Below are 18,324 nucleotides of genomic sequence, written 5' to 3' on the forward strand. Positions count from 1 at the left end.
TACGTTTGAACTTTACCCCTCACCCCCACCCCAATGTGAAAATATATACCCTGAATTGGTATATTTGGGCCCCACCCAAATAACGAAGTGAATATGCACCAAAAACGATTATTATATTCGGACAGAGCATAAGAAAAGGCATCGAATGGTATTATTGATAGGTCAAAAATATGAACTGCTCAATATTTGCCCATTTTTCATTGTCATTTTCAATTGGTTCTAATATTTTTGGCCCTGGATTCATTTCTGAAAGTGTCATTCACCTAACTCAACTGCTTTCCAGAATTGCAAGAAGTGTCTAAAGTCTAAACTACAATTTTAGGGTACCCTACATTTTCCTAATTTACCATTTTATATCATGTTGATAGTATGGATCCCACCCAAACAAATTCTTGGGACCCCTAGCTTGTAAGATACGATGTTTGTTTTAGAAACAATGGCTATCACACAATGGCTATCACAAGAAAATATGGATCATTCACGCTTTAAAATGGTGCACAGGTCTAAAGTCTTTGCAGAATTTTATCAGTTTGAGATTAGACTTTAGTAGGTTTATTTTGGTTGTTGCTTCTACATTGCCTTAGTTTATGTTTCATACTCATTTTTCTTTTTTCACGAAGAACAGTTGTGCCCAACAGCTTTCAACTTCCTTCTATAAAACTTTATTTGAATTTGCCACATTTTCGCTAGTTATCTATGCTTTGATCTACTTCTTGTTAAATGGCTGAAAACACGAGAAAGAGGCCTGGGGGACGGGCCAGGTATAGATAACAAAGATCATACCGGCTAGCTGTTCTATCTTTTACGCTTAAATAGTTTAATTTTAATTTTTTATTTCGCTTAATACTTTTTCTATCATTTCTTAAAAATGCGCAAAAAAGAGTGCAAAGAGCAAATAATTGGCAAAAAGAGTGCAAATATGGTCCGTGGTGTGAAAGAGTGCAATGAAAAAAAGAGTGCATTTCACACGAAAAGTGTGCAAGTTGGCAACCCTAATTGGCACAGTGTTGATACACAAATTCTGGCAGGTAGAAAATTCATATAAATTTAATTTGGAAAAGTTTCACTTTTTAGCAGCGCCTCTTCAATGTTTGAATTGTTTGTAGATAGCGTATTACGAGTGAAAATTTTCTGTTCCTCACCATCTTTATAAAGATCAAAATTTTCAGAAGACCAAAATGTTTGGGAAGACCTCGCTCCCTATTTTATCACAATGGTGAGCCTTTGATCTATTGTCATTCTTTGAAAAACTTGGCAGTAATTGCCTTGTCCAGTGTTTTTTTCTTGATAAGGCATACAATTAATTTGGGCTCAAGTAGCCTATTTATGGCAGGCTATGCTACAGAGACTAGATAGGAAATAGGCTACCTTTACCACTTGATCCTTCCTCCATTTGAAGCCCTGTAACTCCTATCACAGGATCAATCCTAACACAATTGTACCCCATCCCTTACCCTAACAAATTTGCTAATTAGGCTAGGCCTATAGGCCTAGCCCTAGGCTAGGTAAATTTGGGAAGGTGCCCAATGGATATTCTTAAAAAAATTACATTCTATAGAATGTAAAAATGATATCCAACTACACTTAGTAACAAGATAAAATATCATGCTAGACAGATAATAAGATTTTTAAGACTCTTACACCTTTACCGGTCAATATCTACCAAATCATATTATTAAAAGGGGCACCATCTATTAAAAGGGGCACCATCCCTTTGAATTTCCAATCGAATGAGCCTTTTTTGAAGTTTCTACGACAACGCCTTCTATAAAACCTTATATGACCCTAGGGTGTAACTTAAAACCCTGGCCCTGAAAGTTCTGGGGGAGTTTCCTCCTGAAAAATAAGTTTTCTCTCTGGAAATAAACTACGCAGAACAAAAATCGTTATCTCAGAATTTTGATTCGATGTGTTTGGGGAAATGATGTGCGGGGGAGGGTGGGTGGGTGGGTAGTGGCACTCCAATCACTTTCGACTATTAAAAAGGGGACTCCTTAAAAACATATTTTCCATCTGGAAATCAACCACACTGAACAAAATAGCTATCTCAAAATTTTGATTGGATGTGTTTGGGGAAATGATGGGGGGGGGGGGGGGGCTAGTTGCCCTTCAATCACTTTCGAATATTAAAAAGGGCACTAGCCCTTTAATTTCCAATTTAATGAGCCTTTTTGGAAGTTTCTATGACAAAAGCCTTCAATAAAAACCTTACATGCCCCAAACCTTATTGAATTAAATTGAATCTTAGCAAAGTTATGGTTTCGTTAAGAAAACAGTAACTGTGCTAGGAATTTAAGCTTGGAAGGTTGTCAGACAGCTATCATATCCTGACTAAATTGTAAAAATAGCAAAGCTTTATTATGACTTTTGGGTAATGGTAAAAATAACGAAGCATTAATTTTCTTTATGTAAGAAAAACCAACCTAACATTGTGAAATCAGACTTGAACCAAATACCCTTGATTCAACAAGGTCCATAAAATGCAAATAAACCGGACCGTTTCAACATCAGAGTTCGATGGTTAGAATGTCACATGACAAGATATAGAACAAAACACGGTTTTTTGAATAGGGAAACCAACATTTTGAACAAAAAATTATTATATTAGCCTTGTTACAAAAAAGAGGGATTACATCAAAACTGGTCTCTCGCCAATGGGAGACAAGAATGAAAAAATAAGACAAAGCTTAAAATAATGGTTCTGGGACCGAAAGAGGGAAGTCTTTTTTGGAACTATCAATGAGTAAGTGTTTTCTTGTAAACTACCACTGTCTGTCTGAATTCCCCTTTGAAGATAATACTAAGATAAGAAGTAACGTTCTGAAAGTTTTCTGTCACCTGGATAATTCAGGCTAAATAATAAATTTAATACGTATGCAGGAGACATAAGAATAAAAAACTAGTGTTGAAGACAAAGCACGACATTTTATTATAATTTAGTGATTTGTGATATCTTGGATTAGAAAGACTTGGGGGCCCTAGGTGGAATACAGCATTTCCTAAGGATTGGAATAGAAGTAAAATCAGTTCGTCTTAGAAACTTGAACTTGGAACAACCTAAGGTTTAAGTACAATATAAACTCCTTGACCTTAAAGGATAAATTAAATACCTTTTTTGACTCCTTCTTCCAGCTTAGTGCCCTTTGGAATTGCTGAAGAAAAATTTTCAGCAATTTTTAACAGCATACACCCTTTTAAAAATCTGGACACAAATAGTAGTGTTTAATTTAGTTTCATACCTCCTCTAGTTGACCTGGAATTTAAGACTTGATACCATTCGTAAAAAAATCTGTTTACTTTCTTTGATAGCTTGGATACACTTACGCTATTTTGATTTGGTTTAATTTTAAGAGCAGAAGTAACCCCAAAAGTCTGAACATAATACCCCTAGTTGTTCTTGGGATGCTGCTGAGATATCTTATTGGGAATTAGTATTAACACAGTGCATTTTGATTTAATCTTATGGCAAAATTTAGTTTGGAACCCTTTTTGAAATTTCTATAACAACTTTCTATATGAAAAGAGTCCTTTTTGAGTTTCTACGACAACGCTTTCTATAAACACCTTATATGCCCCCAGGGCCTAAATTACAATCCTTACCCTAAGGGCTGTGAATAGGGTTGTCATCTTCAAAGACCTAATTTCCAGAACTTTCAACTACGTTAAACAAAATGGCTATCTCAAAATTTTGATTACATGTGTTTGGGGAAATGGTGGGCATGAGAGGGGCGTTAGTTTCTTTTCAATCACTTTCAACTATTAAAAAAGGCACTAGCCCTTTCAATTTCCAATCAAATGAGCCCTTTCAGAAGTTCTTACGACAACGCTTTCTATAGAAACCTTATATGCCCCCAGGGCATAACTTAAAACCCTTGCCCTGAGGGTTGTGGGGGAGTTTCCTCCTCAAAAACATATTTTCTATCTGTAAATCAACTACGCTGAAACAAAATGAAAAAAAAAGAATTTCCAATCGAATGAGCCTTTTATTTTCCAATCGAATGAGCCTGTTGTGAAGTTTCTACAACAACGCATTCTGTAAAAACCTTACATGCCCCCAGGTCATATCTTAAAACCCTTGCCCTGAGGGTTGTGGGGGAGTGTCCTCCTCAAAAATATATTTTATATCTGGAAATCAAATACGCTGGACAAAATGGCTATCTTAAAATTTTGCTGGGAGGTGTTTGGGGAAATGAGGGTCGGGGGGGGGGGAAGGGGGTTGGTTAGACTCCAATCACTTTCGACTATTAAAAAGGGCACTAGCCCTTTAATTTCCAATCGAATGAGCATGTTTTTAAGTTTCTACGACAACACGTTCTATAAAAACCTTATATACCCCCAGGGCATAACTTAAAACCCTTGCCCTGAGGGTTGTGGGGGAGCATCCTCAAAAATATATTTTCTATCTTGAAATCAACTACGCTGAACAAAATGGCTATCTCAAAATTTTGATTCGATGTGTTTAGGGGAATGATGGGCATGGGAGGGGGGCTAGTTGCCCACCAAACATTTGCGAATATCAAAAATGGCAATAGCCCTTTAATTTCCAATTGAATGAGCCTGTTTTGAAGTTTCTATGACAACGCCTTCTATAAAAATCTTATATACCCCCAGGTCATAGCTTAAAACCCTTGCCCTGAGGGTTGTGGCGGAGTGTCCACCTCAAAAATATATTTTCTATCGGGAAATCCACTACGCTGAACAAAAGGGCTATCTGAAAATTTTTATTGGATGTGTTTGGGGAAATGATGGGCGTGAGGGGCGTGATGGGCGTGAGTCGCAATCATTGTTGACTACTACAAAGGACATGATCCCTTTAATGTCCTATCAAACTAGCCTGTTTTAAAGTTTTTAGGGCAACACTTCCTATAAAAACCTCAAATGCCCACAGGGCCTAACTTACAACCCTCATCCTGAAGGTTTTGGGGGAGTTTTCTCCTCAAGAATATATTTTCAATCTGGAAAGCAACTACGCTGAACAAAATGGATATCTCAAAATATAGATTGGATTTGTTTTGGGGAATAATGGGCGTGGGGGGGGGGGCTAGTTGCCCTCAAATCACTTTCGACTATTAAAAAGGGCACTAGCTTTTTGAATTTCCAATCGAATGAGCCTTTTTTGAAGTTTCTACGACAACACGTTCTATAAAAACCTTATATGCCCCCAGGGTATAACTGAAACCCCTTGCCCTGAGGGTTTTGGGGAAGGAGTGTCCTCCTCAAAAATATATTTCTATCTGAAAGTCAACTACGCTGAACAAAATGGCTTTCTCAAAATTTTGATTGGATGGGTTGGGGGAATTGATGGGCGTGGGGGGGGGAGGAGGGCTAGTTACCTTCCAATCACTTTTGACTATTAAAAAGGGTACTAGCCCTTTAATTTCCGATCGATTGAGCCTGTTTTGAAGTTTCTACGACAACGCCTTCTTTAAGAACCTTATATGCCCCCAGGGCATAACTTAAAACCCTTGCCCTGAGGGTTGTGGGGGAGTGTCCTCCTTAAAAAGATATTTTCTATCTGGAAATCAACTACGCTGAACAAAATGGCTATCCCAACATTTTGATTGGATGTTTTTTGAGGAATGATGGGCGTGGGGGGGCCTAGTTGCCCTCAAATCATTTTCGACTATTAAAAAGGGCTCTTGAACTCTCGATTTCAAATTAATTGATACCTCTTTGAAGTTTATACAACGAATCTTTCCATATGGATTGTCTCAGGGAAAAAAAAAATAATAATAACAACATACTCGGGTCGTATGATTTTTACTATAAGCTACGCTACAGTGATGTCTCTGATACCGGTCTTTTTGGTTCTATATTGTTCATTTTTAGTAAATATTGAGCAATTCATGTTACTGATCTATGGGTGAAGCAAACATACCACTCGATGTCTTTTCTTATCTTCTTTCCAAAACACTAATTGCTTTTGGCATTAATTCTCTTTACTCCCAAGCCCTAGGTTACATATTTACTCATTAGGGGGGGGGGCTTGTAAAGTTCATTTCTGACGCAAATAAATGTTAAATTTGGATTCAAGATGCAATTCTGACTAAAGAGGTCAGTTTGAACTTTACCCCCACCCCCATCCCAATGTGCAAATATATACCCTGAATTGGTATATTTGGGCCCCACCCAAATAACGAAGTGAATATGCACCAAAAACGATTATTATATTCGGACAGAGCATAAGAAAAGGCATCGAATGGTATTATTGATAGGTCAAAAATATGAACTGCTCAATATTTGCCCATTTTTCATTGTCATTTTCAATTGGTTCGAATATTTTTGGCCCTGGATTCATTTCTGAAAATGTCATTCACCTAACTCAACTGCTTTCCAGAATTGCAAAAAGCGTCTAAAGTGTAAACTACAATTTTAGGGTACCCCATATTTTCCTAATTTACCATTTTATATCATGTTGATAGTATGGGTCCCACCCAAACAAATTCTTGGACCCCTGGCTTGTAAGATACGATGTTTGTTTTAGAAACAATGGCTATCACACAATGGCTATCACAAGAAAATATGGATCCTTCACGCTTTAAAATGGTGCACAGGCCTAAAGTCTTTGCAGAATTTTATCAGTTTGAGATTAGACTTTAGTAGGTTTATTTTGGTTGTTGCTTCTACATTGCCTTAGTTTATGTTTCATACTCATTTTTCTTTTTTCACGAAGAACAGTTGTGCCCAACAGCTTTCAACTTCCTTCTATAAAACTTTATTTGAATTTGCCACATTTTCGCTAGTTATCTATGCTTTGATCTACTTCTTGGTAAATGGCTGAAAACACGAGAAAGAGGCCTGGGGGACGGGCCAGGCAAAGATAACAAAGATCATACCGGTTAGCTGTTCTATCTTTTACGCTTAAATAGTTTAATTTTAATTTTCTATTTCTCTTAATACTTTTTCTATCATTTCTTAAAAATGTGCAAAAAAGAGTGCAAAGAGCAAATAATTGGCAAAAAGAGTGCAAATATGGTCCGTGGTGTGAAAGAGTGCAATGAAAAAAAAGAGTGCATTTCACACGAAAAGTGTGCAAGTTGGCAACCCTAATTGGCACAGTGTTGATACACAAATTCTGGCAGGTAGAAAATTCATATAAATTTAATTTGGAAAAGTTTCACTTTTTAGCAGCGCCTCTTCAATGTTTGAATTGTTTGTAGATAGCGTATTACGAGTGAAAATTTTCTGTTCCTCACCATCTTTATAAAGATCAAAATTTTCAGAAGACCAAAATGTTTGGGAAGACCTCGCTCCCTATTTTATCACAATGGTGAGCCTTTGATCTATTGTCATTCTTTGAAAAACTTGGCAGTAATTGCCTTGTCCAGTGTTTTTTTCTTGATAAGGCATACATTTAATTTGGGCTCAAGTAGCCTATTTATGGCAGGCTATGCTACAGAGACTAGATAGGAAATACCTTTACCACTTGATCCTTCCTCCATTTGAAGCCCTGTAACTCCTATCACAGGATCAATCCTAACACAATTGTACCCCATCCCTTACCCTAACAAATTTGCTAATTAGGCTAGGCCTATAGGCCTAGCCCTAGGCTAGGTAAATTTGGGAAGGTGCCCAATGGATATTCTTAAAAAAATTACATTCTATAGAATGTAAAAATGATATCCAACTACACTTAGTAACAAGATAAAATATCATGCTAGACAGATAATAAGATTTTTAAGACTCTTACACCTTTACCGGTCAATATCTACCAAATCATATTATTGAGTTAGGAATAAAGTGAATACACCATTTGATGCCTTTTTTATGCTGATTACGAATATAATAAGCATTTCTATTGGAAATAAATTTCAGCTCCCCCCCCCTATATAGCCTATGCCAATTCAGGGCTAGGTTAGGTTAGGTATAGCCTATATAGGGGGGGGGCTGAAATTCATTTCCGATAGAAATGCTTATTATATTCGTAATCAGGATAAAAAAAGGCATTGAATGGTGTATTCACTTTATTCCCAACTCAATAATATAATTTGGTAGATATTGACCCCTTTACCTACCTAGATGAATTGGTAAATATCTACCAAATCATATTATTGAGTTAGGACTAAAGTGAATACACCATTTGATGCCTTTTTTTATGCTGATTACAAATATAATAAGCATTTCTATTGGAAATGAATTTCAGCCTCCCCCCCCCCTATATATGCCAATTCAGGGTTAGGTTAGGTTGGGTTAGGTTAGGTATATATAGGGGGGGGGGGGCTGAAATTCATTTCCAATAGAAATGGGTAGGCTATTATATTTGTAATCAGCATAAAAAAAGGCATCAAATGGTGTATTCACTTTAATCCTAACTCAATAATATGATTTGGTAGATATTTACCAATGAATATTTGACTGTCTATGCAATATACAGAATATCTTGTAAATTTCTACCAAATCATATTAGGCCTGTTTTTTCACTCATCAATGTGCTCAGATCTTACATCTTTTGTCAGAAAATGCTTAAAAGTGAAATCTTTGAACAAAGATCTTACATCTTTGGTCATTTTTGTGCAAAAGTCTTTCATCATTCTGCTATAATCGGTAGTCTGAGAACAATGATGAATGGATCATCAAAGTTCTCTGATCATTCTTCTGTATAGCAAAACAGTGGCGTTCTTCACAGTTTTTGCCAACATCAGTGAGCTTTAAGATCTTAGAAGAAAGATGAGTTAATAAACGATAATCTTTGCAGAAACATGCAAGATCTTAGTGCTAAAAAACAGGCCTATTATTGAGTTAGGAATAAAGTGAATACACCATTCGATGCCTTTTTTTATGCTGATTACAAATATAATAATCATTTCTATTGGAAATGAATTTCAGCCCCCCCCCCCTATATATGCCAATTCAGGGTATATATTTCTACATTAGGGGGGGTGGGGGTAAAGTTTAAACTTACCTTCCATTTACATCAGAAAAAAAATTTGCCCCCACCCCCTAATGTAGAAATATATACCCTGAATTGACATATATAGGGGGGACTGAAATTCATTTCTGATAGAAATGATTATTATATTTGTAATCAGCATAAAAAAAGGCATCAAGTGGTATATTCACTTTATGCATAAGTCAATAATATGATTTGGTAGAAATTTACCAAATATCTACCTAGTTGGATAATAACATAGCTTAGGGCTTTGGATATATATCCAAGTAGCCAGATAAATTGTTTCTCTTAGGCACAGCAAGAATATCTACCTAGTTGGATAATAACATAGCTTAGGGCTTTGGATATATATCCAAGTAGCCAGATAAATTGTTTCTCTTAGGCACAGCAAGAATATCTACCTAGTTGGGTAATAATGTAGCTTAGTGTTTCTGATATATATCCAACTAGGCAGATAAGAAGATTTGGTAAAATTCTACTTTAGCTACTTTTGGCTATCTTGGAATGGGCTTAGGTTAGGAAAATAAAACTTTCAAGTATGGGTCTACAGGCCAAAGTATGTACTGGGAAGGTATTTTGAAGTACCTACCTCCACTCCTTCTCCCTCTAGAGGGTCATGAAATTTGCCTACATGACAGGTGTATACCCATTGAAATTTTGACAAAACAACATGTTACAATAAATTTTAGTTACCATTTTCATCTTCTCGTGCTTTGCTTCTGAAAATGCAATTTCTGTTATTTGAGCAGAATCTTAAGACATATCAATGTTTTATTTTCAAAATTTGGGAAATGTATTTGCATAGGCTATCTTTAAACCTTTTAAATTGGGTTTGAACAAAGTTGTAAAGCTGAAAACAATTTTGTTGTACTTCATTTGGTAAATTTTTTCCAAATCATATTATTGAGTTACAAATAAAGTGAATATACCACTCAATACCTTTTTTTATGCTCTTTAGAAATATAATAATCATTTTTGTTGGAAATAATTATTAGCCCACACCCCTATATATACCAATTCAGTGCATATATTTGCACATTAGGGGGGTGGGGGGAAAGTTTAAACTTACCTCTCATTTACATCAGAAATAATATTTACCCTACCCCCCTAATGTGCAAATATATACCCTGAATTGTATAAATAGGGGTGGGGGTAAAATTCATTTCCAACAAAAATGATTATTATATTTGTAAAGAGTATTAAAAAAAGGCATCAAGTGGTATATTCATTTTATTCATAACTCAATAATATGATTTGGTAAATATTTACCCTTCATTTAAGCAGAAGATCTATTCTGCAAAGTTTCACTTCTATAATTCACAGATTTTTAATGGTCATCAAAGGTCAGAACCCTCTAGAGAGAGAAAGAGTGGAGGTAGGTACTTTAAAATACCTTCCTGGGACATACTTTAGCCTGTAGACCCATCCCTAAAAGTTTCATTTTCCTAACCAAACCCCTTTCCAAAATAGTCAAAAGTAGCTAAAGTAGAATTTTACCAAAGATTCTCTATGCAGTTTGGGGTTAATATCCAACTAGACAGATAATTCATTTCTCTTAGGCACAGCATGAACATCTAACTAGGTGGATAATACCAAGTCTTAACACTCCTGATATATATCCAACTAGGAGGATAAGCAAATTCCATTATACAGTTTTGGGATAATATCCAACTAGCCAGATAAATTGTTTCTCTTAGGCACAGCAAGAATATCTAAATAGATGGATAATGATGCGGCTTGGTGTTTCTGATATATGTCCAACTAGGCAGATGAGAAGATTATGTAAACATTTTGGGGTTAATATCCAACTAGCCAGATAAATTGTTTCTCTTAGGCAGAGAGAATATCTACCTAGTTGGATAATAATATTGCTTAGTGTTTCGGATATATATCCAACTAGGCAGATAGGCATAAGAAGATTCTCTAAGCAGTTTGGGGTTAATATCCAAATAGCCAGATAATTCATTGCTCTTTGGCATAGCATGAACAAGTCTTAACACAACTGATATATATCCAACTAGGAGGATAAGTAAATTCCATTATACAGTTTTGGGATAATATCCAACTAGCCAGATAAATTGTTTCTCTTAGGCACAGCAAGAATATCTAACTAGGTAGATAATAATGTAGCTTAGTTTTTCTGAAATATATCCAACTAGGGAGATAAGAAGATTCTCTAAGCAGTTTGGGGTTTATATCCAACTAGCCAGATAATTCATTTCTCTTAGGCACAGAATGAACATCTAACTAGGTGGATAATACCAAGTCTTAACACTCCTGATATATATTGAACTAGGAGGATAAGTAAATTCCATTGGGCTATGCAGGTTTAGGATAATATCCAAGTAGCCAGATAAACTATTTCTCTTAGACACAGCAAGAATAGGCTATCTACCTAGGTGAATAAGGCCAAGTGTTAAATCTTCTGGTATATATACTGAACTAGGCAGGAAGTTACTTAACTACCTAGTTGGATCAATATCAAAAGGGCTAGGACAAAGTGTTATCTACCAAGTTAGATGTTCATGCTATGTCTAAGAAAAAAAATTGTCTGACTAGTTGGATATTATCACTAGTTTGTATGAAGAATTTACCTATCTGTCTAGTTAGATATATATCAGAAGCAAAAGTATTATCCACCTAGTTAGAGATATTAAGTTGGCTCTTATGCTTTATTGTATTTGGCTAGCAAGATAAAACTATTTTTCTTTTAAATTTTAATTATTTTCCTAGTTGAATAATTTCTTATTTGCTTAAAAGGATTTTTCAGATAGCTAACTAGTTGGATAATTTTGGCAATAACTAAGTATGGTTGGATATTATTTTTACATTCTATAGAATAGAAATTTCTAGATATTATCCATTGGGTATACTCCTGGTAAATTTTTGGCAGTTCATATTATTGACTTATGAATAAAGTAAACATACCACTTGATGCCTTTTTTATGCTCTTTCCAAATATACTAATCATTTTTGTTGGAAATGAATTTTACCCCCACCCCTTTATATACCAATTCAAGGTATATATTTGCACATTAGGGGGTGGGGGTAAATTTTATTTCTGATGCAAATGAGAGGTAAGTTTAAAATTTACCCCCCCCTAATGTGTGAACATATACCCTGAATTGGTATATATAGGGGTGGGGGTGAAATTCATTTCCAACAAAAATGATTAGAATATTTGGAAAGAGCATAACAAAAGGCATCAAGTGGTATGTTTACTTTATTTGTAAGTCAATAATATGAACTGCCAAAAATTTACCAGTATTTTGTAGTACATACCTCCACTCCTTCTCCTTCTAGAGGGCAGTGACCTTTGATGACGTTTAACAATCTTTGTGTCATAAAAGTGAAACCTTGCAAAATAAATCTTTTGCTTGAATGAAATACAAGAAAGCTGTTTTCAGCCTCACGACTTTGCCCAATCCCAGTTAATGAGAAAGGTGCCCAATGGATATTCTTTAAAAAATTCGATTCTGTAGAATGTAAAAATTTAATGTTCTGCCTTATGATAAGGAGACATGTTAAGAAAACAATTCTTACTTTAAAATATGTATGATGATCCTAGTTAACATATTATCCAAGGGGAGAACCTTTATCCTCAAATCTGTCCTTTTTTTTCCTTAAAAGAAAGAAATTATGATTTTTCCCATGCTTTTGACACAATGTGTAAATCTTTGGAAATTTTTGCTATAAATTGTTTTTATAGATGACATTCATCCTGGTTGTTGTTAATTCTGTTTTTTTTTTTTATGATAGAAAACAAAGTGGCAAAAATACAAAATATTGCTATAAACATACATATACAATACAGAGTTTTTCTAAGAAATTCATGAATTTCTTAAAACTTATATAGGCTATTAACAGAGTATATACCCCCACCCCCCTCAGTGGCAGATCCAGGGGAGGGGTGAGGGGGCGCATAGTCTAAAGTATTGTAATTTACTTAATTAACGCAAGTTTGTGTTAATTAAATTTGCTCCTAATTCAATTTTATTGGATAAACGAATTTTGCGCCCCCCCTCTAAAAAAATCCTGGATCCGCCACTGACCCCCCTAATGTGCAAATATAACCAAAATTGCATTCTGAACCTAAATATAACCAAATGAACTTTACCCTAACCCCTAAATATATCCAAATCAGGGTATATATTTGCACATCAGGTTGGTGGGGGCAAAATTCATTTGTGATACAAATGAAGGTTATATTTAGAATCAGAATACAATTTTGGGTATATATTTGCACATTAGGGGGGTGGGAGTATAATAATTTTTTTAATGATTGGAAATGCAGTGGCAAAAATACGAATAAACCACCATTCATATGTTTACTAAAAACAGAATTGAGAATAAATAAAATGGACATAAAAATTACCTTTTTTGATTCTAGGATGATCTTGCAGTTTCACAATCAGAGGGAATTATACAGATGATTAGTTTATAATGATGAGATGATTTAGATGATTAAATTATAATGTCATAAATCAAGAAACTTCTGCTGATAAATTTGATTTAATTTAGTTATTGGCTGGTGCCTTGACTGATGCCAGGTAAACTTTGATCTGGCTGATGAATATCAGGCTTATATAACTCAGCAGCCTGTAGCAATAAATGATGAAGTCTGGCCCCTTTATTGGGAAAAAAAAGTTTTCCAATAAAATTTGGCAAAATATCCAGCCATGTGGTTGTCCAATTTCCTGTACTTAGGGATTGCTTCATGCATTGGATGCCATAGACATTCAATATTTTGTGTGTGGGCCCTAGTCACAGGGTCCACAAAATTTTAAGAATGATTCACAGTTAGGTGCTGAAAACCTTGTGTGCCTAATCTATTGTAAGAGCTCCAGCAATCTGATATTATAGTTGTTCCTGGATGAATCCACTCTTTTATAATTTCAAGTAGTGTGTCTGCTGTCCAGTTGGGAATGGGAACAATAAAAAATTGCGTGTCCCTCTCAATTCCTCCAAACACCCACTGTCCTTCAATGTAACATCCCCTATTATATTTTCTTTTTCCTACATTTGCTTTGTCAATTTCAACCATTTTTCCAGGACCACCCAATTTAGCACTATGTTTATCAATGAAGTCACAACATATTTCACATCAAAAACTTTGCCAATCAATGGCGGTTCTTGATGAAATGCCAATCCCAGGCCTCCCGCTAGATTTTTTGTGAAAAATATGAACTTTATGAACTTTTGACCACAAAAATAGGAACTTTTGATTGCGCTTTTTATGAACCTAAATTTACAATATGTGCACCTCAGAAACTGTCCATGGACACAAAAAGTGGCAGTTGGTGTTTTCATCAGTGGTGCACATATTCTTCTTGTTTTTTTTTGTTTTTTTTTCATGAGTTCAGTTAAATGCGTTTAATCTGTATAAAGGTACAAAATACAACAGTAAAAAATAGTTCCCTCTACTTGTTCCTTTTGGCAAAATATGATGAAATTAAGGACGGCTTTCGTTCGTTTACCCTGCTCTGTATCCGCTCAACCTCTCTGACTGCCTCATCTTCTTCACACATCTTCCGGCTCAAAGCCTCGATCATACTTTGTGCGAGGCTTATTTCTACAAAGTCTTTGGCATCTATGGCTTTTTTCAGATTCTCATTAGCTTCTTGAAGAAGACTTTCTGCTACTTGTCTCTTCTCCTTTTCAACTGAATTCTTTTCAATAAAATCTTTTTCCAGGTGTTCAATGGTCTTCTTCTCAGATAACATCCTCTTTTTTTCCTCTTCTTCTTCTTCCCTTTTGTACTCCTCTTCAGGCTGTCTAGATTGCTCGGTTTTCAGGCACAGTTTATAGCTCTGGCTAGTATTTTGCCCCAAATTCAACAGCTCTCTGGTAATAGGGACTATCTCGGACCTGTTCTCAAACTTCTTTAGAGCATCAGAGACTCTCAGTCTAGCATTGAGCATTTTGACTTTCATAGATGATTTTTCCTCAGTCATGATCCGTCCTGACCAGGAAAAATCATTTTTAACGTCAGCGTTCCCATGTGACATGCAGAGAGCTGTTTTTACTATCTTTGAAACAAGGGGATATTTTGTCTGTCCTTGATGGTTTTTCAGACTAAAAACCTAGTTCCATAAATGCATGTTGCATGTCCCAATGTCAGCTAGGCCTTGGTTGCTGTGCACAGTTTTAACTTTGGAATCAAATAACCTCCAAACTTTCTTGTTGACATTAGGTCCGTCACTTCCCAGCATCAAGACTTGACGGAGATCAAGGTTAGCATCCTTTAGAGCTTGTAGTAGGTGCTGGTGTAAATCTTCCGCTTTTGCGTGTCCTATGAAAAAGAACTATAGGTGGCATACAGAGACTCTTTCTTTGGTCTCCAACCAGTATCTAACCATGATATTCAACTCCTTCATTTGTAGTCTCATTGTAAAGCAACACCAAGTAAGAAGATCCAATGTCGCGTAGAAGGTCCTTGCAAAAAGCATTAGTGTGAATCCATGTAAAAAAAAAAAGAAAAAGAAAGAAAAAGAATAATCAATCAACTTATGATCTTCTGCCAAGAAGTTATGTTACAGCTCATAAGCTTAAATCAACTATTTAAGAATATTACTACTAGAAAACTCTATGAAGGTAGCAAAGACTCAAGCAAGAAAAATTAAAAGACTAAAGGATAGCTTCGTACAAGAAGATATAGGGGCAATATAGGAACCAAGTTAGATGTAACAATGTCTTTTTGAACAGAAGAAAATGTATGTTCACAAAACATGCTGAGTGTTACAGTTTGAAACGTTTTAAATAAAACTATTGCAAATACATTTGCTTCGCTTGTCCTTTATAAAGAAAAAGACACAAACCGGAAGTGCTTTCCAGATAATGACAAGAAAAATATAAAGCTTATGAACCTTTTTTCTAAATTATGAACCATTTATGAACCTAGGTTAAAAATATGAACTTTTTTCATAATTATGAACCCAGTGGGAGGCCTGCAATCCCATCCATCATGAATTGCTGAATATGCAATCCTCTATTCAAATTGCAAAAAACAGCATAATTTTTGTTATTTGCTGATAAGGCAAGTTTGCATTTTTGCACCAAGTCCCTTTATTATGACTTTGACTAAAAGTGCACTGTTTTTTAATAACCTTATGCCCACGTTGCTCTATTCTAGTTTTTTGACAGTAGAATACACGTCTTGTTTCATCAGAATGGCATTCTTTTTGACATTCAGGGTAAAACATTGTAGTTGACAAAATGTTATGATTTATCAAAAATTGCTGTTTGTCATCTTCAGTTTGATGGGATAGTCTAAATGACATAATTTTACTATCACAAAAGACACATAATTATTTTTGTTAATGGCATTATTCAAATTTTTTTCAAGCACAACACAATTTATATAATTACAATATGCCAGTGCTTTTCTTTAAACATGTGATATGACATTAACTAACAAAAACTGGGATGAATGCCATCTATAAAAAAAAATTCAAAAGATTTACACATTGTGTCAAAAGCATAGGAAAAATCATAATTTCTTTCTTTTAAGTTGGAAAAAGAAGGAAAAAAAGATCTGAGGGTAAAGGTTCTCCCCTTGGATAATATGTTAACTAGGATCATTATATATATTTTAAAGTAAGAATTGTTTTCTTAACATGTCTCCTTATCATAAGGATGAACTGTAAATTTTTACCTGTAAAAATAATGGTATAAATGTATGACCATGCCAGGTCATAAGGAAACATGTTAAGAAAACAATTCTTGCTTCATAATAGGCAAAATTATCCTACTTAACATATTTTCCAGGGGGAGCACCTTTATCCTCACTATTTTCACTGTTGTTCAATTTTTTTTTAACAAAATTCTGAAAAATAAACAGATTTTACTACATTTATCCATTTTCAAATAGTCTATATGAAAGTTAAACACCATCACTGACATCTACCAAAAAGATACAAATAGGCAAATATTAATAAATTTAGATTAGGTTCGATTAGCTAGATGACTCTTGGGTGTTTGTTTATAAACAGTTTTCAAGACTTGGAGAATAGGCATAAGAATGAAAAATGTGATTGAAAAACCCAAAAAACAAAGAAAATAGTGAGGATAAATGTGCTCCCCCTGTAAAATATGTTAACTAGGATAATTTTGCATATCATAAAGTAAGAATTGTTTTCTTAACATGTCTCCTTATGACTTGGCGTGGTCATACATTTATACCAAAATAATATCCAATTACGCTTCGTATCAAAATAAAATATCCAGCTAGACAGATAATACTATTTCTAAGAATCTTACACATATAACTTCCTAACTGAATTTTTGATTGTCTGAGTTGCATACTAAATATCTACCTAGTTTGATAGTGATTGAATTTGGTTCATAGCCCAAATATGAAACTAGGTGGATAATAGTATAGGCTATCTTAGACTCTTATATTCACCATATCCATCTAGGCAGATAAGTAAATTCTCAAAGCAATTTGGTAATAGTATCCAACTAGCCAGATATTTATTTCTTTTATGTGTAAAATGAACGTTTAACTAGGTAGATAACAGGGCTGCCACAAAGTCCCTAAAATCAAGTGAAGGTCCCTTAAATTCATAAAGGTCCCTAAAGTCATTCTTGCTGTGGTTTAAAGGTCTGTATACTGAAAGCTACCAATACCTGTGAGTATAGGGTTTTCAGTATTTTTGTTTTGATTGAGATTCATGGAACCTATTTTTGCTTGTCTAAGAAATACAAAACTTGTTGTTACATAGGTTATAGCATTACTGTCTGGACAGAGCAGACAGACTAGTAACAAAACAAAAATTGACCCCCTTTACCTCTGGAGTCAATAGGGTAGGATGCAGCAGGGTTTGGTTGACTTTGTTAATTACTTAGAAAACTCTTTTCAGGGTGTCACTTTGTTACACACAGAGAAACAAAAATTAAGAGAATGGCTGCAAGTACAAAATACAAAGGAGGTGGTGCTAAAACCATTATTGGACATGCCACACCTGAAAACTTAAAGTCAGAAATGGACAGAACAATCAATGAGAGTGGTTTATTTATCTCTAAACTGCTAGTGTTAAGTTTTGAGGGTCCAAACGTGAACAAAAAACTTTTCTGACTGATTGACAGTGCAAAACGTGAATTGACAGGTAGCAAAGGTCTCCTGATATTGGTACCTGCATGATCCATTTGGTACTCAATGCTTTTTGGAAGGGTTTGCAGGAAATTGGCAAGAATTGTTCCAATCTGATCATTAATGTGTACTACCTTTTTAGTGGCGGGCCAGGTAGACAAGAAGACTACAGGAAGATTTAAAATAAAACTGGTGTTCCTAAGTCTTGCTTTTTGAAACACGTACCCAACAGATGGTTAACAATAGGACCTGCTGCTTTGAGGCTAAGGGAACAGATGCCAGCTCTGTTTGAGTACTTTGTTGTCTATATTCCAAAGAAAAACCCTAGTCTTATGAAATCAAA

At 35.1% G+C, this 18,324-nt stretch overlaps 1 protein-coding gene across 1 annotated transcript in view; it reads left to right on the forward strand.

Annotated features, from left to right (window-relative positions):
• The first annotated feature begins 7,131 nt into the window (after positions 1 to 7,131).
• The window catches only part of ATPsyngamma (ATP synthase, gamma subunit), a 62,457-nt gene continuing 51,264 nt past the window's right edge, over positions 7,132 to 18,324 (forward strand). Inside the window, exon 1 of the mRNA XM_089094416.1 lies at positions 7,132 to 7,270. Coding sequence (XP_088950542.1) covers positions 7,233 to 7,270 — 38 coding nt within the window. The 5' untranslated portion in view covers positions 7,132 to 7,232. The remainder of the gene's footprint in view (positions 7,271 to 18,324) is intronic.

Source organism: Artemia sp. Qi Xiang Cuo, chromosome 9 (assembly GCF_049724085.1).
Source record: "Artemia sp. Qi Xiang Cuo chromosome 9, ASM4972408v1, whole genome shotgun sequence".
Classification (NCBI taxonomy): domain Eukaryota; kingdom Metazoa; phylum Arthropoda; class Branchiopoda; order Anostraca; family Artemiidae; genus Artemia; species Artemia sp. Qi Xiang Cuo.